This window comes from Thamnophis elegans, chromosome Z, assembly GCF_009769535.1.
Source record: "Thamnophis elegans isolate rThaEle1 chromosome Z, rThaEle1.pri, whole genome shotgun sequence".
Classification (NCBI taxonomy): Eukaryota; Metazoa; Chordata; class Lepidosauria; order Squamata; family Colubridae; genus Thamnophis; species Thamnophis elegans.
Window position 1 is genome coordinate 63,986,599 of NC_045558.1, and position 27,402 is coordinate 64,014,000.

Below are 27,402 nucleotides of genomic sequence, written 5' to 3' on the forward strand. Positions count from 1 at the left end.
TATAGCTCTGCCCTCCCGAACAAGCAAAGGAGGCACTGGCCACTAAACTGCCCACCTGCCCACGTTCAAAACAGGCCGCCTCCAAGGGGGGGAGAAGGTCTCTCCCAAGGCCTGCTTCCCTTATCTTGCGGCACAGTTCTGGGATGGCGGTCTGTATATATATATATATATGTATGTATGTATGTATGTATGTATGTATGTATGTATATATATATGTGTATATATATATGTGTATATATATATGTGTATATATATATGTATATATATATGTATATATATATATGTATGTATGTGTATATGTATATATATATATATATATATATATATATATATATATATATATATATATATATATATATATATATATATATATATATATATATATATATATATATATTTGCCAATACAGGAGCATGCCCTTGACCCATGCCTTCCTGTTGCCTCCAGCCTCGCACAACCTCCCCGCCACCCCACCGACCTGGGGACACTCCTGGCTGCAGTTGGCTTTCTCCTAGTGATCCTTCCTGGCTGCGCCCCCAGAGCAGTTACATGGTGGTGGCGCGCGGGCTGCTGTCTGACCCAGGGCCCACTTGGACACCTGGAGAGGAAGGATCACCAGGAGAAAGCAAACTGCTGCTGGCAACAGGGCACGGAGCTTCCGGTGGGCGGGGCCTGACAAGAATTGTTGTCTTTAACAGCTCCGGAATCTTGGCTGTGTTAAACTGTCTAAACAGCATCAATCAATTGTTTAGCAGTTTGATTACCTCTTCTTTGGGCTTAGAAGGAGAAGGCGAGCAAACTATGCTTGGGCAGCGCTCCAACTAACCCTCCCAGACTATAAATCTGGGATGGGGGGGCACCCAGGAGCATAGTACCTCCGCGTCAAGAATTTCTTCTGCCTTTTGCTGCAGAACGAAGGCCTTTGCTCATCCTCAGCACAAAGATTGATTTATTGCTGACTCCAAGACGAGCTAAACTAATATTCGTGAACTCCTAATTGTATGTATAAATCCTTAGCTTCATTTTTAAAGAATTCTTTTTGACAATTACTTGCTGAAAGTCACACAAAATGGCACCGAGCAGCTTTGTACGAGGGGTCGGGCTTTGATGACATTTTTACAGAGCTCAGAACATTTAAGGATCAGGAATTGATTTATTATCCAACTAAATAGCAATTGCTGTATAATCAGCTTGCCTGGACTTACTAATTGGCTAAAGAAGATTAAACCTGGAATGGCTCCTAAGCAAAAGTCCCCCTCCCCATATGTCAAAAAGTTCGGGCAGCTCGCCAACTCCCACTACTAAATTACAGTCACTACTCCCCCCCCCCACTTCTGCAGGGGAGCCTCTGACCAGAGAAATTTTGCAGAAAGAATTAGTTGAAGCCTTAAAAAATCATGCAGCTGCTATGGAAGTTAAAATTAAGGAAGAGATATCTGCTGCTCACAAAGAACTGTCTGAAGAGCTTATGACTCACAATCAAGGAATTAGAGATGATATCCTGGTGGCTTTTAATTGCCTCTCTGGTTACGTATCGGGAATTGAAGACAGATTAGAAAATCTTAGTGACTCTAATATTAATCTGGCAATGAAAATGGATGTGGTTCAACAAAAGGTTGGCAATGCAGAAAATGAAATTATAATGTTACAGTATAGACAAATGGAATCTGCTTTAAGGATAAGGGGCCTTCCAGAGAAAAATCAAGAAAATTTGAAGCAGATTCTCTCTGAAGCCTTTGACCAACTGATGGGAAGGCCAGGAGGGAATTATGTATGGCAAATTGAAAAGGTTTATCATGTCAACTCCTGGCTTGCAAAACAAAAGCAACTACCAAGAGACATTGTGGTGTACTTTGCTACTAGAGATATGAGGAATATGATACTGCAAGAATATTACAAAACTAAGCTTCAAATTGGGGGTCAGGAGGTGACTGTTTTGAAGGAGATACCACCTAAAATGTTGAGATCTAGAAAAGACTATGTTTTTTTAGTCGAAGAGCTTAAAAATAGTCAGTTACAGTTTAGATGGGAAGCGCCAGCCGGACTTGCACTCTCCTATCAGGGGCAAAGATACCGTCTTAATTCAGTATGGAAGGCCAGAGATTTCTACAATAATATATTGAATGCCGGACATCCCCCCCCACCTTCTGGACCCAGGGAAATAGAACAAGAAGGTCAGGATAGACAGCAAATCACTCAAGTGTCAACAAGGTTGGATCAACTTCCTCTCTCAGAGGTACAAGGAGCCAAAGAACAAAGACAAACCCGTGTGATTACCAGGCGAATGGAACAAGAATTTAAAAAGCAACAATCACAACAAACACATGCCACTGTTCAAGAATCTACAGGTCTTAGTATAGACGCAGTGCGAAGAGCCAGGCTGAAGATTAAATTTCAGGATGTTCAGATGGCTCTTAAAAAGCTTCAGGGAACTAAAGATGACAACTAAGTTCCTAACTTGGAACGTTAATGGCTTAAATTCCCCACAGAAAAGGAAGAAAATAAATCACTATCTTAAACAATTCAAGAATGACATAATTTGCTTGTAAGAGACTCGTATTAGATCAACTGATCAAGCATACTTGATTAATACAAGACTTGGACAACACTTTATAGCTTCTGCCACAGAGAAGAAAAATGGTATAGTTATCTACTTAAGAAAGGATATGAAAGCTGAATTAATTGAAGCAGACTCCCATGGAAGATATATTGCAATAGATCTGGTATTAGAAAGGAAAAGATACTGCTATTGGGAATATATGCTCCCAATCAACAACAAGACAAATTTTATAAAATGCTTCATGCTAAGTTAGTACATTGGGACTATAGATCCTGCACATTATTGGGTGATTGGAATGGTGTTATGGATACCAAGAAAGATAAGAAGGCTTTCCGGCAAAATACCCAAATGCGAGCAAAACTACCTAAGTCCTTTTTCGACATGATAGATGATTTTGAATTGAGAGATATCTGGCGAGAAAGAAATGCAGAAGAATATGACTTTACCTTTTTTTCTGATAGACATCAATCCTTTTCTAGGATTGACTTTATACTAACAACCAATAATTTGCTTTCTAGGATAAAGAAGATGAAGATATGTTCCAGAGCCTTATCAGGTCATAACCCGTTTTGGATGGAGTTGGGAATTGTGATCCAAGCAAGAAGGACTTGGAGACTGAATGAAAATTTATTTAGATATGAGAAAAATATTAATGAATGTAAAAAATTGTTAAGAGAATACTTTGTTTTTAACATGAATAAGGGTACATCTATAGAAATGGTATGGGATGCAAGTAAAGCGTATATGAGAGGAGTTTTGATAAATTTAAATAGATTACATAGACGCAAACAGGGGGAAAAGAGAATTGAACTTGAAGATGAAATCAGGAAGAGAGAGCAGGAGTTAATCTTAAAACCAGGAGACAAAAAGATTAAAGAAATGATCACCTTATTAAGAGAGCAATTTAATGTGCTGATGTCAGACCAGGTGGCTACCAATTTGCTATATGCAAAACCAACACCTTCTGTAATGCAAATAAATCTGGTAGATGGTTAGCATATTTGATTAGGAAAAAACAGAAATCTCGCAATATTTCAAAATTACATTATAAAGGGAAGGAAGTGTACCAACAGGATGAGATTCAAAGGGTCTTTCATGAATTCTTTATAGGATTGTACACGAATGATAAAATTCAAGGCTTAGATATAGATAGATACCTGGATAAAGAAAAAATACCCATAGTTAAAGATGAGCAGGGGGAAAGACTGAATCAACCAATAACTTCGGGGGAAATTCTCCAGGTAATTAAACAACTAAAGGCAGGGAAAGCACCGGGTACAGATGGCTTGATGGCGGCTTATTACAAAAATTTACAATTAGAAATGGTAGAACCTCTTAAGGAATTATTTAATAAGATCCAAGTGGAAGGGAAGGTACCCCCATCTTGGAAGACAGCCTTCATATCCCTGATACCTAAAAAAGATCAAGATTTTACTCAACCAAAAAATTATAGACCTATATCATTACTCAATATAGATTATAAAAATTTTACTAAAATACTAACGAATAGGTTAATGTTGGTTATTCAGCAATTGATTCATAATGATCAAACAGGTTTTATTCAAGGGAGACAAATGAGAAGTAATGTAAGACTTATTGTCAATATACTAGAATACCTAGGAAAGAACAACCAAATCCCTGCTGCGCTTATATTTTTAGATGCTGAGAAAGCCTTTGATCGAGTGAATTGGCAATTCCTGCTGAAAATATTGCAAAAAATGCAAATAGGAGAGCACTTTTTACAATCAATTAAGCAATATATCAGGAACAAACAGCTGAAATCATAGTTAATGGAAGTCTAACAGATTTATTTAAAATTGAGAAAGGTACAAGGCAAGGTTGTCCCTTATCCCCATTATTGTTTATCATAACTTTGGAACTATTGTTGAATAAAATACAGGGTTCAGAGGATTTACAAGGAATCAAGATTAGGCAGCAAGAATATCGAGTATGGGCGTTTGCAGATGATTTGGTTATAACATTAACCTAACCACAGGAATCTAGCAAGGTTTTAATGAATATGATTAATCAATATGGCCAAGTGTCAGGATTTAAAATAAACTTAGGGAAAACAGAGATACTAGTTACAAATATGAACACTAAACAAAGGGATGAACTAGAAGGAATGACAGGATGTGAAATAGTTTAAAAAGTCAAATATTTAGGGGTTTATATTTCAACCTCAAATGGGAAGTTATACAAGTACAATTACGAACCACTATGGCATAGTATACAGACAGAGATGAAGAAATGGGAGAAACTACAGTTATCTTTGCTGGGAAAAATAGCAGTGAAAATGAATATTCTACCTAAATTTTTATTTCTTTTTCAAACATTACCAATACTCAAAAAAGATGTGAGCCTGCTAGAATGGCAGAAGGGCATTAATAAATTTGTATGGGCAGGTAAGAAGCCGAAAGTAAAGTTAAAAATAATGCAAGATGTACGTGAGAGAGGAGGCTTGAAATTACCCAATTTAAAACTATATTATGAAGCAGTAGTTTTATCTGTAATTAGTGACTGGATTAATTTAATAGATGATAGAATACTTAATATTGAAGGGCATGATTTGGTATATGGTTGACATGCTTATCTGCTATATAACAAAAAGGTGGACAAGAATTTCAAAAGTCATATTTTAAGGAATGCTCTACTGCGGGTTTGGAAAAAATATCAATACAAACTAAATGATAAAATACCCATGTGGGCAATTCCCAGACACGCAATAGAAAATATGAACATAGTACAAAAACAGGATGTAACTACTCACAGACAGCTTCTTACCTTAGAAAGAGGTGTACTACAATTAAAACCCTTGGATGTACTAAAAGAGGAAAAGGTAATTCAAACATGGTTTCAGTATGGGCAGTTACAGGCCAGATGGAAAATAGATCGAAAAATTGGCTTTATGCAAGTTGAGGATAATTTACTCAAACAAATTAGAGATCAAAGTCCAATGCATATAAAGAAATTATATAATGTATTAATAGAAATGGACTCAGAAACAGAATTAGTTAAAGACTATGATAAAGTGGCCTCAAAATATTGAAGAACCAATAATGTTGGATACATGGGAAAAGATTTGGGTAAGAAATGTAAAATTTACACAAGCCCAAAACTTGAGAGAAAACTTTTATAAGATGTTTTATAGATGGTATTTAGATCCTAAAAAATTGGCTTCTTGTATCCGAATTTACAACCTAAATGCTGGAGATGTGATTGTGTGGACGCTACATATTTTCACATATGGTGGACTTGCAAAAAGGTTAAAGCATTTTGGATAAAAATATGGTGGATTATGCAAAATGTTCTTTAAAAAAAGATAAAGTTTACCCCTCAGTTATTTTTGTTAGGTATAATTACTGATTGTACAGTTGTAGAGATTAATTTGATTTTGCACTTAATAACTGCAGCTAGATTGTTGGTAGTGCAATACTGGAAGAAGGAAGATTTGCCTACTATTCAAGAATGGACATTAAAAGTAACAAATCTAGCCGAGATGGCCAAAATATCTGCATATCTTAAGGACCATTCAAACGAGAGATACAAACTGGAGTGGAAAATGTGGATTGACTATACTCAAAATAAATATGGAACTAAGAAATTCCAGATAGCTTATGATTAGAGACCAAGAATTACAAATTTTCTAGAGTTAGTCTAGCAAGGAGCTAAAGCTCAATTGAAAGATGTTATTAACTATCTTTTTTTTTAAAAGTTTATGTTAGATTGTTTTTGTTAAATATTTATACCCTGAATTGGTTCTGGGAGGTCGGGGGCGAGGGGAGAAGGTTTGGGGGGGGGGGTTGGGGGGGAGGGAAGTAAATATTTGTAAAAGTTTGTTTTTTAAAATTCTCATTAAAAAAAAGAATTTCCTGCCTAGTAGCAGGAAATGAATTATGCCAAGAATACAACAGATCAAAGCTAAACATCTATAGTAAAAAGAATCCTGCTTTTTAAATATTCTACAATAGGAATCTTTCTATTTCAGCTCACTAGATAATTTTCAGAAAAAATATCATGCAGTTTTCTATAAGATGACTTCATATATAGTTAGTAAACTAAGTTTAGGCAGGTACTTAAAATTAAACTATGGGGTCACATTTATATTACCACTTAAGGAAATAAATAATAAGTTACTCTTTTATAAAAGTGTTAAACATATCAATAAACTATAAAGTTCTTCCTGTTGCAAATTAACCACCAAATGTGCTCAGTAAAACATGTGATGACTTGCTAAAACCAACTTCCTTTGAAAACAGAAACATAAGCCTCAAACAATTTGGTGAGATAGGAACATCTTCCGCCTAGGGCGAAACAACAAAGAGACACAGATAAGATAACTGGGCTTCGGCAGGTCATGCTGACACTTTGTAGTCTAAATTATTTAAATTACTGAAAAGAATGACAGAAGACTTCTTCTTAGGCATGGCGTGCATTGTGAAGAAAGTATAAATGTATAGCTTGAAAACTACTTTTTGCTCTTCTTGTTCGCAATCCAACTTGGAGGCTGCCTTTGCAAACACTTTCAAAATAAACCTTTAAATTGTAAACCAGACTTGTTTTCTGTATTGTAAGGATTAAACTATTTGGGTTTTACATCTCATAATCTTGGCCCCCAATTGGGACTCGAGGCCCCCAATTGGGGGTGATCCTCAGTAATTCTGGGGGCATGCCTGTTGATTTCAACTGCCTAGAGTTATCTGAGACCGAGCTTCCATTTGCGGGCCCTGAGCTAAAATTAAATTGACAATTCTGGTCTGCAATATCAAACAAAAAACAGAGAAAAAGAGAGAGAGAGAGAGCCAACACCTGAGGTCCAGGACCAGGCAACCTGGTGCACCTGCCCAGGTAAGAAACTTTTGCCCCAAAGGCAGGCCAGGGATAGAGGACATTCCTCTATCCTGGTGCTTCTTGACCTCTCAGCAGCCTTCGATACCATCGACCATGGTATCCTTCTGCGACGCCTAGGGGAGGTGGGAGTGAGAGGCACCATTTTATGGTGGTTCTCCTCTTACCTCTCTGACAGGTCGTAGTCGGTGTTGGTCAGGGGGCAAAGGTTGACCCCTAGGCCCCTCAGATGTGGTGTGCCACAGGGTTCGGTCTTGTCCCCCCTCCTATTTAACATCTACATGAAGCCGCTGGGTGAGATCATGCGACAGCACGGGATAAAGTACCATCAATACGCAGACGATACTCAACTGTATCTTTCTGCCCCATGCCAGCTCAGTGTAGCGATGCCTGGAGGCTGTTAGGATCTGGATGGGGGTGAACAAACTTGTGCCCCATCCCGATAAGACTGAGTGGCTTTGGATGCTGCCCCCAAAGGACAGCTTAACCCTGGGGGGTGAAAATTTACACCCCTCAGAGAGGGTCTGCAATTTGGGGATCTTCCTGGATTCGCAGCTGAAACTGGAACATCATCTATCGGCTGTGACCAGGGGGGCCTTTGCCCAGGTTCATCTGGTGCACCAATTGCGGCCCTATTTGGATCAGGAGGCTGGCCGAACACCACCCGAAAAGGGGTAAAACCAGTGCTGCTATGGACGAAATTATTGTAAGCCACCTCAGCATGCGGCAACAAATCCACCCAATCATCCTGCTGGTAGTTGATGAAACAACATAAATATTGTTCCAGTACAGAATTAGTCCTTTCACAAGCCCCATTAGTCTGAGGGTGATGGGAGGAGCTTATCCCCTGGGCGGAGCCAATCCGCTTCAGAAATTCTTTCCAGAAGAGGGAGGTGAACTGAACACCCCTGTCCGAAATGATGCGGTCGGGCACCCCATGCAAGCGATAAATATGAGAGATGAACATCTTAGCGAGAGATTTAGCAGAGGGGATCTTGGAGCAAGGGATGAAATGGACCTGTTTGGAGAATAAGTCCGTAACAACCCAGATGACCCAGATAACAGTGTATAATATGATATTCTCTATTTTCTGTTTTGGCTTCTGTTTTCTAGCCACTTATAAATTTTATTCCATACTTTATAGAAATCCGATTCTTCTCTTTCTTTAAGTTCTATTGTCGTTTTGTCCATCTCTGCACATTTGAGTACTTTTCTAATTATTGTTTCATTTGCGGATGTATTGATTTTTTTCTCAGCTTTGTGAGAAAGCAATCCTGGCTGCAGTGAGAATGTGTATGATTATGTATTGAGATTGTTTATCCATTTTTGGTCTAATAATCCTAATAAGAATGTGTCTGGTTTCAGTTCTTTTTTTCGCTCAGTAATTTCTTCCAACCATTTCAAAATTTTGCACCAATACTTCCTTGTGATGGGCACGTCCACCACATATGTAGAATGTTCCAGACTTGTGGCTCCATCTCCAAAATTTGGGGGATAAATTTGGGTACATTTTGGCCAATCTCACTGGAGGCAAATGCCATCTATAAACATTTTATAGAGGTTTTCTTTGTAAGCTACTGTTGTCATAAATTTATAATTTCTTTCCCATAGTTTATCCCATTTTTCTAACTCTATGTTATGGCCAAAATTTCTTCCCCAACTAATCATTGCCTCCTTTACTGTCTCTTTCTCCATCTTATATCTTAAGAGAAAATTATATAATCTATTTATCATTTCTCCTCCCGTTCCTAATAATATTTTATCTAATTCTATTTGTTTCTCATATTCCGTATTGTTCCTGATCTTTTTTAAATCTTGTTTTAATTTGTAAATAGGGCCACCATTCCATATTTATTCCTTGTATTTTCAGATCTTGTACTGATTTTAGTTCTCCTTTTTCATCTAAGAGTTCTGTATAGCTTACCCTTTAACTAAGATCTATAGTATTTGGATATGTCATTGCCTCCATCATTGATACCAGATTGGAATTTTCACGTAATGATTTTTTTAATTTTTTCCCAGACCTTAAACAGGGCATCCCTTACTATGTCTCTCTGGAAGTAGGAGTGAGATTTATTCATTCCATGGCTACCCCCCGAGAGAACTCTGCAAGCCCCCCAAGGGGCTTTTTATTTGAAAAAAAACAGGGCCATTTTCATGAAAAACAGGCCATTTTTCGGAGGTTTGCAGAGTGCAAAAACTCCCCCCTTCTTTTGGAAAGCTCTTTAACTGATGAGAATTACATTGATCAAGTGCTGTGCCAGCAGAAACAAAGTCTTAAGGTTTATCAGTGATTTCCTTCTCCAGCACATGGATAAATACACCTGGAAACATCTATCTACCTACATTCTCTCTCTCTCTCTCTCTCTCTCTCTCTCTCTCTCTCTCTCTCTCTCTCTCTCTCTCCCTCTCTCTACCTACTCTCTCCCTACCTACCTATCTACTGTATTTCTCTCTCTCTCTCTCCCTTTATCTACCTACCTACCTAACTACTCTCTCTCTCTCTTTCTTTACCTACCTACCTACCTATCTACCTACCTACTGTATTTCTCTTTCTTTCTCTCCCTCTCTATCCCTCTATCTACCTATCTACTTTTTAAAAAAAATTGCCTCTTCAAAACCTTGGTGCGTCTTATAGTCCAAAAAATACGGTAGTGATATCTGTAGTTTAGTCCAATTATCCAAATCTTTTTGTATCTGTCGTAGCAATTTATTGTAGTTATCTTCTTTTATTGTAGTACATTTTGCCGATAAACATATTCCCAAATATTTAATTTTCGTGACCCTTAAAATTTCCAGTTTCTCCTCCAGTTTTACATTTTGTCTTTTGGTTAAATTCTTAGTTAATGTTTTAGTTTTCTCTTTATTTATTTTAAGCCTTGCCACTTTGCCGAATTAGTTTACGTCTTGTAATAGTTTTAGTCCAGTTTCTAGGGGTTCCTCTATGATAAATGCTATATCATCTGCAGTGGTGGGTTTCAAAAATTGTTCGAACCTACTCTGTGGGTGTGGCCTCCTTTGTGGGAGTGGCTTGCTGCCCATGAGACCGGATATGAAGATGCCAACGACACTTGTCAGAACCACCTTAAATTACCTCACTCACAGCAATAGCATGCATAGTAATATGATGTAAACTTGTTTTTTAAAAGGCATCTTTGGTTTGTGTTAAAACAACTTCAACACACACAATGTTCTGATTGCATGACAAACACAGTAGTCATCCTTACCTTTCACAGAGGCACTGAGCTTTACAAATATGAGCATGATAGTGTAGAATGATCATATCCAAGGCCAGTGGTGGGTTTCAAAAAAATTTGGAACCTCTTCTGTAGGTGTGGCCTGCTTTCCGGGTCCACTGGTGGAACCTCTTCTAACAAGTTCGGTAGATTTGACGAAGCGGTTCTACCGAATAGGTGTGAACTGGTAGGAACCCACCTCTGATCATCTGCAAAGGCCTGCACTTTGTATTCCTGTGTTCTAATTTTCAATCCTTTTATGTCCTTGTTCTGTTTAATTTGTAACATCAATGTCTCTATTGAGAGGATAAATAACAGGGGGGGGGGGATAGAGGGCATCCCTGTCTTACTTCTTTGGTTATGCTGAAACCTTCTGTTGCTTCCCCATTTAGTATTATTTTTGCCCTCTGACTAGAATATATTGCTCTGATCATCCCAATAAATTTTTCTCCAAAGTTCATTACTGCTAATTGATTTATAAGAAAATCCCAATTCAGGTTATCAAATGCTTTTTGTGCATCAATAAAAACACATGTGTTCCCGAGTGTATTTCTCGTAGTATTCTAATATGTCCATTATCATTCATATATTGTTTTTTAGATGTCTGTTGGGTAAAAATCCATTTCGGTCTGGGTGTATGATTCCGTTTAGTATATTTTTAAATTCTTTCCACCATTATTGTCATAAATATTTTATAATCAGCATTTAGCAGTGAGATTTGCCTATAATTTTGGATCTTTGGTTTTCAAGTGTTGTCTTTGGGAATTAATGTTATTAGTTCTTCCATCCATGACTTTGGTGTCTTAGCTTGTTCTAGTACTTCATTATACATTTCTAATAATATCTTCTCTAATGATTTTTGCAATGCTTTATAAAATTCTGCTGGAATTCCGTCTGGGCCTGGGGTTTTGACGTCACCTCAGGAAGTCGATCTTCCTTGTTTCTAAGTGATATTTCTTGATTAGGTATTCTTTTGTCTTCTTGTTCTTCAGCTTCTTTTCTTTCATCTGTTGTTTCCTTGATCTGATCTCAAATTGCTAATCTTATTTTCCAATCTAATCTTCCATTTTTGTGGTGCACTGTTTAGTTCATTTTCTTCTCTGTTGATTTTGCATCCCAGGTATTCAGTTATAACTGCAGCTGTGTTGTACATTAGTTGGTTTGTTTTGTGCAATGAGTTGGTTCTTATGCTTGATATTGCAGTATTTACATTTTTAATGCTTGTGCTAGGTGTTTCTTTGGAACAAGCTTCAATGCAGGCGACCTTATCCTGATGTCTTTGTGTTGTTCTAGATGCTCAGTTATTCTTTATTTCAGTTCTTTTACTTCTTTTGTTGCAGGCTTTTGTTCTTCCTGTGGCAAACGAGTGGGTGACTGCTTTCTAAATGAAAACAATTATATATCTCTATTGGATTCTTCTACTATCAACTCTCCCTGGTTTGTCTCTATATTCTGAATTACTTCTGGCAAGCCTTTGATTTCTTTGCCCTTTGCAGTTCTTCCAATTTTGCTTCTGTGAATTCTTTATTTTGTATTATAAATCGACGATGATCTGCTAGCCTCTGTTCTGTTATTTCTGATACTGGATGTTGTTCTTTCCAGAATTGGTACATTCTTTTCTAATATCCTCTTCTTGTTGGGCTTGTTCTGTAATAACAGATCATTATTTCTTTGTTTTCAATCACTGTATATTTGCCATGGGTCAACACCTTTTCTTCCAGTAGTTCTGCAGTTGCTGGCCCTGGTTGCTCAGCCAATAGTCTTGAGTCCTGTAACCCATTTTTCACCAGATATCCAGGAACTCCAACATCTAGGGCAGACCTTGTTAACCTAGGCGACATCTGAACCAGTATGGCTTTCTAAAATTTATGTCTCCCCATATTTTTTATGGGAGAGACACTCTTTGTCTGACTCCTCTGATGACACCTTTCCAGTATGGTTGAACCTCTGGCATAGCTCTCATCTTCCTCAGAGCAGAGAAGTCATACAACCAGTGCCTCACTGGGGCATGATGATGATAATATTGATGATTATTATCATCTAGTAGCTAAAAATACTGGCCTACAGTGCATATGCATTGTTAACTTGGTGAAAAATAAATGCATTATTTCAGTTTTAACATATTATTTAAATGTTTGAAAAAAGTTGCATTTTATCTGAATTCATTAATTAAATCATGAAAGATTTAAATCATTTTAATTGATTCTTCTCAACATACTGAAGAGCTGTAGCAAAACTACTTATCAATATTTTAGTCACTTTTAACAGTTTTGTAGATCAAAGCCAGTGCTTTGAATTGTACTTGAAAGCCTGCTAGTACACAGAGTAGAAAGCATAACATTGTTAAGTGTGAATTGCAGCTAAGAAACTGTATCTATAGTTTCTGAATGACCATGATAAGCAGCTCCATGTAGAGCATATTGAAGTAAGTTAGCCAAGAAGTGATGAATGTATGAAGTATTGTTTTGCCTAGCCTGTCAGCTCCAAATAGAACCTATAGTACGATTCAGCCCATAGTCCCATGTAGGTTTCCCTCCAGTATAAATTTCATTAGAGAAATAGAAATCCATGTTATGACTCCAACCCTTTGGGATAAATTCACTTTGGGGAGCTGCCCCTAGTATTTAGGAAAGCTGTGAAAAATAGCTGTCTTATAAGGCTCTTTATGTCATAGTCCCAGAGATAATAATAGTATGATGAGAAGAATTAGTAAGTTTTAATCATTTAGTTTTTGTTGCATTGTTCCTTGAAATGTTTTTGTAAACTGCCATGGTTTTGCCATATATGGTAAACTGCCATGAGTCCTTAAGGAATGTGGTGGAATTAATATAGTGTAAGCAAGCCAACAATAAATAAATGGCATCTCATTTTCAATTTGCTGTTTTAAAAATATCTGATCATAAGATAATGCAGAATATTTAGAGGATTGCTTTTCTTAGATTATAGTACTGTCAGGGGTTGCCTATTTAATTGTTCCAGCAGGGTTGGCGGCCCTAGGCTGTTTGCTATTGTCAGATATTCACATTAATACAATTATATTAAACCCATATCACTACATTACCACATTCTTTTTTTATCATTTTCTGATCTTGTTTGACATTCCAAATAATCTGTCTATGGCTGAATTGAAGGGCAGACCTATCTTTTATTATTACAAGTTCTGAAGAATGCCAAATTTTTCAATCACATAAATAAATATATTTAAGAAACACATCAAAGTATTTAGAGAGCCAATTGAAGTGAAGAGGCCATAGTTCATTCCCCCATTTATTCTAAATATTTTGTAAACTACATTGTTTTGATAACATTCTACATTCTTAGAAAACAATAGACTCTAATTCAGAATTTTTAAACAATTAGATTTCTGGCCTTTTTGATAAGAGTTTTAACCCTACCACTAGGTAAAACAAGTCTAGGATATGGAACAATTACCTGTGTGACAAGCTACCAGGCAGATTAGACTTCTTTCTAGTTGCAAGAAAACCCCAGATACTTTGGTAACATTACGGTTGTTTATTCATTGTATTTCCATAAATATAAAATGTAAACACATCTTTCAGCCTTGTAATGAAGGTATCAATAACCACATTTCATCATTTGCATTTCATAAGCAAATAATTTGCAACTTACATGACCAGTTTCTGAACTTACATATATTTATTATATCCTTATGACTGATCTAATCTAACAGACTGCTGTCAATACAAGAAGAGTATAATTTTTTAAAAAATGTAGAATACCTCCAGGGATTTTCTTGTAGCATGTAATTTCTTACTTAAAATAAAACAAAGTAAATCAATATGGTATTATTCCATTCTAACATCATTCATTTTAGTGAAGAACCACACCAGCAAAGAAATGAAGTTGAATAAAATAAAATTTCTGGGGACTTCCTGGGCGGGACTTGCTGATGGAAGCAGCTTAACATAACTGCTCCCGAGTTCCTGGTTGTGTTATCTGTTTAGATGATCGTCTATCAGACATCTGACAGGTACCTTATCCTTCAGGCAAGAAGGGAAGGAGAGAGGTCCAGCTGAGCAAAGTGCCCTTTTGATCTTTGCAGCTTTTATGTCTGCGAAGAGAGGGGGGGGGGCAGTCAAAGGCAGAACCGTCTCCGTGCCGGAATCTCCAGCTGCTTCTTGCAGCACGAAGTAAGAATCCTCCCACTTAGAACAACATTTGAACTATCTGATTTTAATACAAGCAGAGCTCGTATGCGAGAACTTCATTTGTTTATTTAAATCCCTAGCTTCATTTTTACAAGATCTTCCTTTGTTAACTTGGCTATTTAAAAAAGCTTTTAAAATGGCGACGATGAGTTCTCCGTAACAATGTTTACCTTTTTAATCTTCTTGTAAAGGACAGCTATAAAACTTCAAAGGAAGGGAGTGACTCACTTTGCCTCATAGCTGGCCAGCAGATTCTTTACTAATTAGTTTCATTTTTACAAGACTCTCTTTTATCAATCTTGCTAATATATATTTCTAATACAGAGACGCTTAAAATGGCGATGAATATGCTGAGCTGTTTTGTTACAATGTTTTTTTTCTGAAACCTTTGCAAAGTCCTATGGAGTTAATAAAGGGGTGATTTAATACCTCTTTCCATAGCTACATAGCGGGCCAGTAAAGTTTGATTAATTGCTTGAAGATAAAACTTGGAATGGCCTCAAAACTAAATCCTAATCTGAAACCCCCTCCAGCCCCCAGAAGCACATCGCCAATACCTGGTACAAAGTCGCAGCCTCCACCTTCTATGCCCCCTACTGGAGACTTTCTAACAAAAGAATTTTTCTTGGAAACTTTTAACAGCTTGACTATCAAAGTTGAAGATAACCTTAAAGATTTTAAAGAGGAGATAAAAGAGGAGATAAAAGAACTTAAGCAGGACTTGTATGATAAAATTGATGCCAGGGTTGCTAAAATTAAAGATGATATGCTGGGGCTTGTAACTGTGCTGACAGAACATGTTTCTGGAATTGAAGATAGTCTAGAGGATCTTAACGAAGCTAATACCAACTTGACATCAAAAACAGAGGTGGTGGAACAAAAAGTTGAAAATGCTGAAAAAGAAATTATTATGATACAGTACAGACAAATGGAGCTGGCATTAAGAGTAAGGGGGCTGCGTGAGGATAAACAGGAGAACCTAAAACAGATTCTTTCAGAAGCTTTTGATTGTCTGGTGGGAAGACCGGGGTCTAAGTTCGACTGGCAAATCGATAAAGTTTATCGCGTTAACTCTTGGGTGGCAAAGCAGAAGCATCTTCCTTGAGATATAGTTATATATTTCACTACAAGAGAGCTAAGAAACACGATATTACAAGAGTCTTATAACACCAAGCTCCAAATTGGGGGTCAGGAGTTGACTGTTTTGAAAGAGATACCACCTCAAATGCTAAGAGCCAGGAGAGACTATGCTTTTTTAGTGGAAGAACTCAGAAACCGTCAGATACAGTACATTTGGTATTATATTTACATTTGACAGGCAAAGATATCGTCTCAACTCCGTATGGAAAGCACGAGATTTTTATTACAATATTTTGAAGGCTGGACACCATGCACCATCTGGACCTGGAGAAAGACCACAAGAAGGACAAGACAGACAGCAAACCACACAACTGCCAGATAAGATGGATCATATTTCCCCCCTAGAAGTGCACGGTGTCATGGAACAAAGACCTAGCCGTATGACTACTAGACGAATGGAAAAACCAGCTAAAAGGCAACAACCTCAACAATCACCAGCCATTGATCAAGGAGTTACAGTAACAAGTCCAGAAGCCATGGGAGTAGCTAGGCCAAAGGTTAAACAGACCATGCAGGAGGCTCTAAAAAAGCTTCAGGTAACCAAAGATGACAACTAAGATTTTAACATGGAATGTCAATGGACTGAATTCTCCACAGAAGAGAAAGAAAATATTTCACTATCTTAAACAGTTTAAGAACGACATAATTTGTTTGCAAGAAACTCATATTAAATCAACCGATCAAAAATATCTGATCAACCCAAAACTTGGTCAACATTTTGTAACTTCTGCTATGGAAAAGAAAAATGGTATAGTTGTATACCTAAGAAAAGATATGAAAGTTGAATTAATTGAAGTAGACCCCAATGGAAGATACATCGCATTACATCTAATCCTAGAAGGGAAAAAGACATTGCTTCTGGGAATTTATCCTCCTAATCAACAGCAAGATGGATTCTATAGAAATCTTCATGCTAAATTAGTACAGTGGGATTATAGGTCTTGTATACTACAGGGTGACTGGAATGGCGTTATAGATACCAAGAGAGACAAGAAGATTTCTCGTCCAAACATCAAGATGCGAGCAAAGCTACACAAATCCTTTTTTGATATGATGGACGACTTTGAACTGAGAGCTATCTGGCGAGAAAGAAATGCAGAGGAATATGATTTTACCTTTTTTTCTGATAGGCATCAATCCTTCTCTAGGATTGATTTCATATTAACCACTAATGATTTGCTTTCTAGGGTGAAGAAGACAAAGATTGCGGCTAGGGTCCTTTCAGATCATAACCCAGTCTGGATGGAATTGGGAGGGGTGGTACAGACAAGAAGGTCTTGGAGATTGAATGAAAACTTATTTAGATATGAAAAGTATATCAATGATTGTAAAAAATTGCTAACTGAATACTTTGTTTTTAACATAAATAAGGGTACACCTATGAAATTTGTATGGGATGCAAGCAAAGCGTATATGAGAGGAGTATTGATAAATATAAACAAATCACATAGACATAAACAAGGGGCAAAACGAACAGAGTTGGAGGAGGAAATTAAGAGGAAAGAGCTGGAGTTAACAATGAATCCAGGCAACACAAAGGTCAAGAAAGCAATCACCATATTAAAATCCCAATTTGATATGTTGATCTCTGACCAGGTAGCCACCAGTTTGTTATACGCAAAACATAATACTTTTTGTAATGCAAATAAACTTGGCAGGTGGTTAGCTTATCAGATTAGGGGAAAAAAGAAAATTCGAAATATATCTAAATTGATCTACAAAGGGAAGGTGGTGTTTCAACAGGATGAGATTCAAAAGGCATTTCGGGAATTTTTTACAGAGTTGTATAAGGGGGATAAAATTAATGGTTTAGATATAGACAAATACTTAGATAAAGAAAAAATACCCTTAGTTACAGAAGAACACAGGGAAAAATTGAATCAACCAATAACCTCGGGGGAAATCTTACAGGTAATTAAACAATTGAATTCAGGGAAGGCACCAGGCACAGATGGCTTGACAGCGGCTTACTATAAAAACTTACAGTTGGAAATGGTAGAACCTCTTAGAGAATTATTTAATAAGATTCAAATGGAAGATAAGGTACCTCCTTCATGGAAGACAGCTTTTATATCTCTGATACCCAAAGAAGATCAAGATACTACTCAACCAAAAAACTACAGACCTATTTCATTACTTAACGTAGACTACAAAATTTTTACTAAAATATTAGCAAATAGGTTAATGCTGGTTATCTAACAATTGATACATGCTGATCAAACCGGTTTTATACAAGGGAGACAGATGAAAAGTAATGTTAGATTAATTATTAATGCATTAGAATACTTGGGAAAGAACAACCAAATCCGTGCTGCGTTCATATTTCTGGATGCTGAGAAAGCCTTTGATCGAGTTAATTGGCAATTTTTGCTGAAGATATTGCAAAAATCCAGATTGGAGATAGTTTATACAAGCAATCAAAGCAATATATCAACAGCAAACAGCTCAAATTATAGTCAATGGAAGTTTAACAGAATCCTTTCAAATTGGAAAGGGTACAAGACAGGGCTGTCCTTTGTCCCCACTATTGTTTATTATAACTTTGGAAGTATTATTGAATAAAATACGGGGCTTGGAGGGCCTAAAGGGAATTAAGGTTAGGCAGCAAGAATACAGAGTGCGGGCTTTTGTGGATGATTTGGTCATAATATTGGAACAACCGCAGGAATCCAGTATGGTTTTAATGAATACGATTAATCAATATGGTCAAGCATCTGGTTTTAAAATAAACTTAGGGAAAACGAAAATATTAGCCATAAATATGAATACTAAACAAAAGGAAGAACTAGGAGGAATGATAGGATGTGAAACAGTTAAGAAGGTCAAATACTTGGGAGTTAATATTTCAACCTCAAATGGGAAATTATACAAGTATAATTATGAACCACTCTGGCATAGTATACAGATAGAGATGAAAAAATGGGAGAAGTTACACTTATCTTTGCTGGGAAGAATCAAGGTAGTGAAAATGAATATCTTACCAAAATTTTTATTTCTTTTCCAAATGTTACCTATACTTAAAAAAGATGCGAATCTTTTAGAACGGCAGGAGGGTATCAACAAATTTGTATGGGCAGGAAAGAAGCTGAGAGTAAAGCTGAAAATAATGCAAGATATACGGGAGAGGGGAGGCTTGAAACTACCCAATTTAAAACTATACTATGATGCAGTGGTGTTGTCCGTAATTAGTGATTGGATCAATTCAACTAATGATAGGATACTGAACCTTGAGTTATATGATCTGGTATATGGTTGGCATGCTTACTTGTTATTTAACAAAAAACTGGACAAAAACTTTAAAAGTCATATTTTAAGAAATGCTTTACTGCGGGTTTGGAAAAAATATCAATATAAATTAAATGATAAGATATCTATGTGGTCAATTCCTAGACATGCATTGAAAATATAAATATAGCACAAAAACAGGATAGAATTACTTATAGACAGCTTCTTATTTTGGAAGGAGGGGCACTACAATTAAAATCCTTAGAGGTATTAAAAGAGGAGAAGTTCAAACATGGTTCCAGTATGGGCAATTACAGGCCAGGTGGAAAATAGATCAAAAAATTGGTTTTGTCCAAATTGAGGACAACTTATTTAAACAAATAAGAGATCAAAGTTTAATGCATATAAAGACGATATATGATGTATTAATACAGATAGATTCGGAAACAGAGTTAGTTAAAGATTGTACGGTAAAGTGGGCTCAAAATATTGAAGACCCAATAATGTTGGATACATGGGGAAAAATTTGGGTAAGAAATGTGAAATTTACACAAGCTCAAAACCTGAGAGAAAATTTTTACAAGATGTTCTATAGATGGCATTTAGATCCTAAAAAGCTGGCTTCTATGTATCCGAATTTACAACCCAAATGTTGGAGATGTGGTTCTCTCGATGCTACCTATTTCCATATATGGTGGACTTGCCAAAAGGTTAAGGCATTTTGGATAAAAATATGGTGGATTATGCAAAATACCTTTAAAAGAAGGATAAAGTTTACTCAGTTATTTTTGTTAGGTATAAGTACTGACTTTACAGCGGTAGAGGCTAACTTGATCCTGCCCTTAATAACGGCAGCAAGACTGTTGGTGGCGCAATACTGGAAGAAGGAAGATCTGCCTACAACTTAAGAATGGACATTGAAAGTTACAAATTTAGCTGAGATGGCTAAAATAGCGGCATATCTTAAAGATCACTCAAATGAGAGATATAAACGAGACTGGAAAAAATGGATTGACTATATACAAAATAAATACGGGACCAAGAAATTCCAGTTAGCCTATGCTTAAGATCAGGAATGATTTAAATTGTTTAAAGTTAGCTTAGCAAGAAGAAGCTAAGATCAATGTAGAGATGTTATTAATTTCTTTATTTCTTTTTTCTCAATAGATTTTAGACTGTGTTTGTTAAAAATCTATACTGCGTATGGGTTCTGGGAAGGAGGTGGGGAGTCGGGGGGTTGGGTGGGGGGGAGGGAGGGATATATATTAGGCTAGACATGATGTGTTAGATCTCAATGCAATGTGACTTCACATGTATATTGTTTTTCTTTAATTTTTCTTTAAAAATAGGATAAGCCAAGTACATTAACATATAGTGGAAATACACCAAGAGGAGGAGGAGTAGGAAAGAGGAAAGATGGGTAGAGAGGGAAGGGAGAGAGGGTGGGGGGAGGCGAAAAGGAAGGGGGGAGCAGATTTGGAGAGAGGAGTGGTGGAGGGCAAGGGGAATTAGGGTAGAGGGGGATGATGGAGGGAAGATAGAAAGTTGGAGGGTGGTGGAAGAAAGAGGTGTATGGATAATGGAAGAGGTATATTGGGCTTTTATTTTCTGGGGCATTGTTGACAAGAGGAATTGATGCAATTATTGTTTAATACTGTATGGTGTATACATGTGAGTGTATGAAAATGAAAATAAAATATACCAAAGACTTTAATAATAATAATAATAATAATAATAATAATAATAATAATAAATGAATTATATATATATATATATATATTATATATGAATAATAATAATGTATGAATTATGGAAACAACAATATCCAGATTCAAATGTTAGTGAACAACGACTAGCAGATCAAAGGCGATTTATTATCCGGAATAAAGTGTTTAGTGAAGTTGAACATGAGGAAATTCAGGCAAATTGCAAAACCCAAAAAACAATATCACAAGCGGAAATAACTGATATTCAAGATACAACTAAAGACATTATAGTAGAACTCCCAGAAGAAGCTCTCGGGGAGGAAATAACATCACCACCACTAGAACCAGTTATCACTGAACCAACTGATGAACTAACTCAAAAACAAAAAGAATTGAAGGATAAGATCATGGAGCATTTTCTGCTTAATGAGGAAAGGCAACGTTTACCATCACTAAAAACTGTGCCTAAGAAAATTTTGGCCCCTATCATGAAAATGGTTAATGCAGTGTTTTCAACAATTGAACCGGGATCCATCTTGGAAACAAACCAGTTAATGTACAGTGCAGCTGTAATAGTCACTAATGAACTAGGCATTAAAATTAAAGTACCTAGTCACACAACAGAAAAAGCATCAAAGCCAAAGTGGAAAATCCGTTTAGAACAAAAAATCAAAAAAATAAGGGCAGATGCTGGTAACTTAAAGAACATGCATGAGCAACGGCTTAAAAACAACAAAATCATAGATCGACTAATCAGAAGATATAGATTGGATACAAGAAACATCAATGAAGCTGTAGAGATTGTAAAACAGCAGATAACAGCAACAGCTAGAAAAATTGAAAGATATGAGGCACGAATCATCCAATATAAACAAAATCAGCAATTTCGATCAGACCAACGGCGTTTTTTATCAAAGTCTTAATGTGAATGGTGACACCAAAAGTGAAAAACCAGAAAAACAGGCCACAGTTGAATTCTGGAAAGAATTGTGGGAAAATGCAAAGGACTACAACAAGGAAGCAAAGTGGATACATGACTTTGAGAAAAGCATTGGCAACAAACAAATGCAAGTATTAGAAATAACAACTGAGATGGTCAAAAATCGAGTAAAAAAGGTAAAGAATTGGACATCACCTGGAAAGGACCAATTACATGGTTTCTGGCTCAAATATCTGACCAGTTTACATGCAATATTGGCCAGGCAACTGAATGAAATTTTACAAAAGGGCCAAATTGATGAATGGTTGACAACTGGAAAAACATACTTGATTCAGAAAGATGCAACTAAAGGAACAACACCTGAAAACTACAGACCAATAACATGCTTGCCAACAACCTTCAAATTACTCACAGGCATTATTGCAGATAACATGATGGATTATTTGGAAACAAACAACATCTTGCCAGTAGAGCAAAAAGGCAACAAAAGAAGGAGCAGGGGCACAAAAGATCAGCTTCTAATTGATAAAATGATATTAGAAAATTGTAAGAACAGAAAAACGAACTTGAATATGGTCTGGATTGATTACAAAAAGGCATTTGACTCACTGCCACATAGTTGGATCATAAAATGCTTAGAAACAACTGGCATTAGCAAAAATATTACATCCTTTACTGAAAAGGCGATGAAACAATGGAGAACTGAGTTGGCAGTAGGGAATGAGATCTACGGAATGGTTAATATCAAGTGAGGAATTTTCCAGGGTGATTCACTTTCACCTCTTCTCTTCATCATCGCAATGATCCCACTATCAGTAATCTTTAAAAAAATGAAATTAGGCTACCAAACAGCCAAAGAAGCTGAAAAAAATTCGCATTTACTGATTTGAAACTCTATGGAAAGTCAGAAATAGAAATCTAATCATCGACAAACACAATCCGAGTATTCAGCACCGATATTTCAATGCAGTTTGGCATGGAAAAATGCGCCACTGTATCCATAAAAAGGGGCAAAATCACTGCATGTGAGGGAATTGAAATGCCCAATGGCCAATTAATTAAATGCAAAGAAAATGAAGCCTACAAATACTTAGGCATTCTGCAGTTGGATAACATCAAGCATGGACAAGTAAAAGCTATTGTCAGGCGAGAGTACACCAACAGAGTTAGGAAAATTTTGAAATCTAAATTGAATGGTGGAAATACAATCAAGGCCATAAATACCTGGGCAATACCAGTTATAAGATACACAGCTGGTATAATTAACTGGACACAAGCTGATTTGGACCTTTTGGACCGAAAAACCAGGAAACTAATGACAATGCACTACAGTTTACATCCACGTGGTGATACTGATAGACTGCACCTGCCCCGAAAATCAGGTGGCAGAGGATTATTACAAGTGAAGCAAACAGTTGAAGAAGAAAAACATGCACTGGCTGATTATTTAAAAGAAAGTCAAGAACATCTATTAATCGAAGTAAAGAACAAAAACCTACTGAAGGCCCAACAGACGAAACAAGAATACAGAAAAGATGTGATAAAATCAAGAATGAAGAGTTGGCAGAACAAAGCACTGCATGGCCAATTTCTGGAAAAAATAAAAGATAAAGTGGACAGTGAACAAACTTGGTTATGGTTAACAACAGGTACATTAAAGAAAGAAACAGAGTCACTAATCCTGGCTGCGCAAGAACAAGCTATCCGCACAAATGCCATTAAGGCCAAAATCGAAAAATCCTCTGATGATGCCAAATGCAGACTTTGCAAAGAAGCTGATGAAACTGTTGATCACATACTCAGCTGCTGTAAAAAAATCGCACAGACTGATTATAAATTGCGGCACAATTCAGTAGCGCAAATGATCCATTGGAATTTGTGCAAAAATTTTAATATTAAAACAGCAGCAAACTGGTGGGAACATCAGCCTGAAAAAGTCACCGAAAATCAGATGGTCAAGATCTTGTGGGATTTCCGTATACAAACGGACAAAATACTGGCACATAATACACCAGACATCACACTGGTTGAGAAAAACAAGGTTACAAACATACATATTGCAACACCAGGTGATAGTAGGGTCGCCGAGAAGGAACATGAAAAAATAGCAAAATACCAGGACTTAAAAATTGAAATTCAACGACTATGGCACAAACCAGCAGTGGTTATTCCAGTGGTAATTGGCACACTGGGTGCTATTCCAAAAGCACTGGAATTACATTTAAAACAGTTAAAAATTGACAAAATCACCATCAGTCAAATGTAAAAAGCCGCACTGCTTGGATCTGCACGCATATTACGAAAATACGTTACAACGTCCTAGGCCCCTGGGTGGGGCCCGACTAGTAACCAATGCCAAATCCGGCGAAACAACTGGCCGCTGTGATACAATTGTATAATAATAATAATAATAATAATAATAATAATAATAATAATAATAAAAATTCTGATCTGCAAAGTGTCCTAAAATAGTACTTTTGACTTAGTCCACAGTGATAGCCTAGGAGGAGATCCAGCATATTCTTCTTTTGTTTCCATTTGTCATCTGGTACCGGGAGAGGGTTTTTTGCTCTTATTTCATATAGCTTTTTTCCATTGTAAAATTTAAAAAAAGAGAAGAATGAATAGCCAGGAGTTAATTTGCTGCTCTTTTTCTGCAGTGTTGATGATAGGGCTCCTTATCTGGCTTTGGGAGCTGTGAAGAACATCTCGCTGAACATCACTATCTCTAACATTGGGGATGATGCTTATGATACAAACATCGCTTTCAACTTTTCCAGAGAACTTTTCTTTATCAAAATGTGGCAAAAGGTAGGCACAATCAATATATCAGACAGGCAAGTTCATCATTTTTATTGTTGTAAAAATGAAGTAATTGAAATTGATATTAACCACTTGTATTGTAGAAATAGGGGATAGGCAAGAGAGCTTGGATCCCCTCTTTGATTGATTTTCCCCTTAAATTTAAATGAACTCTTCTAAACATAAAGAAGGCTAAACAGAAATATTTCCTTTCTGAAGCATTCTGTCTGAAGTCTTTTGTTATAAAAGTTAAAAACAAAGTATAACCAAATTGTCTGGTTCTTGTAGAAATTCTTTAATGTTAATAATGTTTGAAATTGGTCATATATAGGCCAAAAATGCCAAAAAAGTCTTCCCACATGGTACCTTAATTATGCAGAATTCCTAATTTAAGATGAAGTCACGTAAAATTATAGCACTGATCAGCATAATAGTGATTCAGTATTTATTTCTTGTATCCCACCTTTATTGTTTTTTCAAATAACTTAAGATGGTGACCATATCTAACATACTTTCGTTCTCCTATTTTGCTAACAATCCTGTGAAATAGGTTGGGCTGAGCGAGAGTTACTGGCTCAAGGTCACTCAGCTGTTTTTCATGACTGAGATGGGACTAGAATTCACAATTACCCACTTTCTAGATTGTTGCTTTAACCACTTGACCAAACTGGCTCCTTTTATTTAGTATTTATTTATTGAGTACTAGCTTTCTTCTTTCCTTCTTTCATAAATCAAGCATCTCAACAGAAGTTTCATCCTTTATAATGTAATAGGGTTCATACGAAAAGATTGGAGCTTCTGTCTTTATGGTCTAACATTTATTTTGTCATTTGTCACACCAAAACACCTGTTTCTTTCTTCTTTCCTTCTTGTATTCTAATTCTTCCTTCTATTTTGATGGTCTGGATAAATCTCTCTCAATAAATAATTGTCAACAGAAACAGTAGTTCCAAGAATCCTTACTTAAGTCAAATACTGATTATTATTATTTTTTTGCTACACATTTATGTCCTTCCATGTTAAGAACCTCTGGATAGCTCATAACAAGTTCATCAAAGGTGTTAGATTTTCTGCTTAGATTTTTTCCAATATAGTAAATATAGTAATTAAATCTAACCCTATCTAACAAAAATGAAATTTAATGTAGAGAAAAGTAAAGTCTTGCACTTAGGCAAGGGGGAAAGTACATTTATAGACTGGATGATACCAGGCTTAATAGCAGTAACTGTGAGAAAGATCTTGGAGTTTTAGTGGACAACCAATTAAATATGAGCCAACAGTGTGCAATGGCTGCCAAAAACAGGGCTGCAGCCGGCGGGCCACAGGAGTGGTGGTGGCGAGCGGTAAGTGAAGTGGGTGTTGGCCAACATCTCTGTCTCCTTCCTCAATGAGCATGGCAGGGAAGAAATCGGGGGAGAGAGGGAGGGAAAAGCCCAGCTTCTGCTAGGGACAGCCTTCTCCCTCTCTCCCCCTGATTTCTTCCTCGCTGTTTTCCCGGCCAGCCACCTAGCTAAGCAGGGCAAGTGGGGCTGCAGCCAGCGGGCCACAGGAGCAGCAGGGGTGAGTGGTAAGTTTAGCGAGTACCAGCCAGCATCCCTGCCTCCTTCCTCTGATAGCTGCAGCAAGGCAGCCTCAGGTGCCCTTCAGGGACAGCCCCTCAGAGGTGTTACTTCTCAGCCCAAAGCAAAGCAGTGGTGAGGAAGGAGTCTCTGATGGGCTGCAGCAGCAGAAGCAGTGGCTGAAATACTGTCCTGGGCAGTCAGTTCTGGCTCTCCCTTCCCCAAGCATGTCCCATTGTTGCTTCTGCTGCTTTTGATGAATTTGGCTCAGTGGTGGGGCTCTTGCCATCACTGAGAGCATCGCTGGCAGCTGCTTCTTGCCATCGTTGCCAAGCCAGATTCATCAAAAGAGGCAGCAGCAGCAATGGAACATGCCCAGGGGAGAGCCAGTACTACCTGCCTGGGATTGTGTTTCACCACTGCTGCTTCTGCTGCTGCTGCAGCCCACCAGAGACTCCTTCCTCACCACCTCTTTGTTTTGGGCCAAGAAGCAATGCCTCTGAGGGGCTGTCCCCAGATGGCACCTAAGGCTGCCTCACCTCCTTCTACCCCGCAGAAAAAAGAGTATCTCCCCTCTCACTTTCTTCAGCCTACGTGCTATTTGGGAGGTGGGTGAAAGTGCCCTTTGGCTGCCCCTCCAGGAGGACCACCACGCATCTTCCACGGGTGGGAGGTTGAAGGGGCGGCTGCAGGTAAAGAGTGGCAAGGGATTTTGGCAGCATGAGAGAAAGACTTCAAAGTCAGTGGAGGTGGTGTGTGGCTGGTGTGCCTTGTTCCGACTTTCCCTGAATGCAAAATGCTTAAAAAAATAAAGGTTTAGTTTTTGGGTTTTTTAAAAAGGGTTGGGGGTTCAAGGGTCTTGTAACTTGACAGCTTTAAGACCTGCACACTTCAAATGCCAGAGTTCCTGAGCCAACATGACCGGAGGAGGAATTCTGGGAGTTGAAGTTCACAAATCTTAAAGCTGTCAAGTTTGAACACCCCTGGGTTTATTTTTTTGTGTAAAGGATTAGGGGTACAAGTGTCTTCTTATTTTACAGCTTTAAGATGTGCATACGTCAAATGCCAGTGTTTCTGAGCCAACATTTCGGTTGCTAAGCAAGAGCATTGTTAAGTGAGTTTCACCACATTTTACAATTTGGCCACGCCCACCTGGTCACATGACTGTGAAGCCATACCTACAATATAGGCCATGCCCACAGAATAGGCAATAAAAT

At 37.4% G+C, this 27,402-nt stretch overlaps 1 protein-coding gene across 2 annotated transcripts in view; it reads left to right on the top strand.

Annotated features, from left to right (window-relative positions):
- ITGA9 (integrin subunit alpha 9) overlaps window positions 1-27,402 on the top strand; it is a 615,138-nt gene that overhangs the window by 339,710 nt on the left and 248,026 nt on the right. For both annotated transcript variants that reach the window (XM_032236787.1, XM_032236788.1), the window contains exon 18: window positions 24,485-24,635. In XM_032236787.1, coding sequence (XP_032092678.1) covers window positions 24,485-24,635 — 151 coding nt within the window. The remainder of the gene's footprint in view (window positions 1-24,484; window positions 24,636-27,402) is intronic.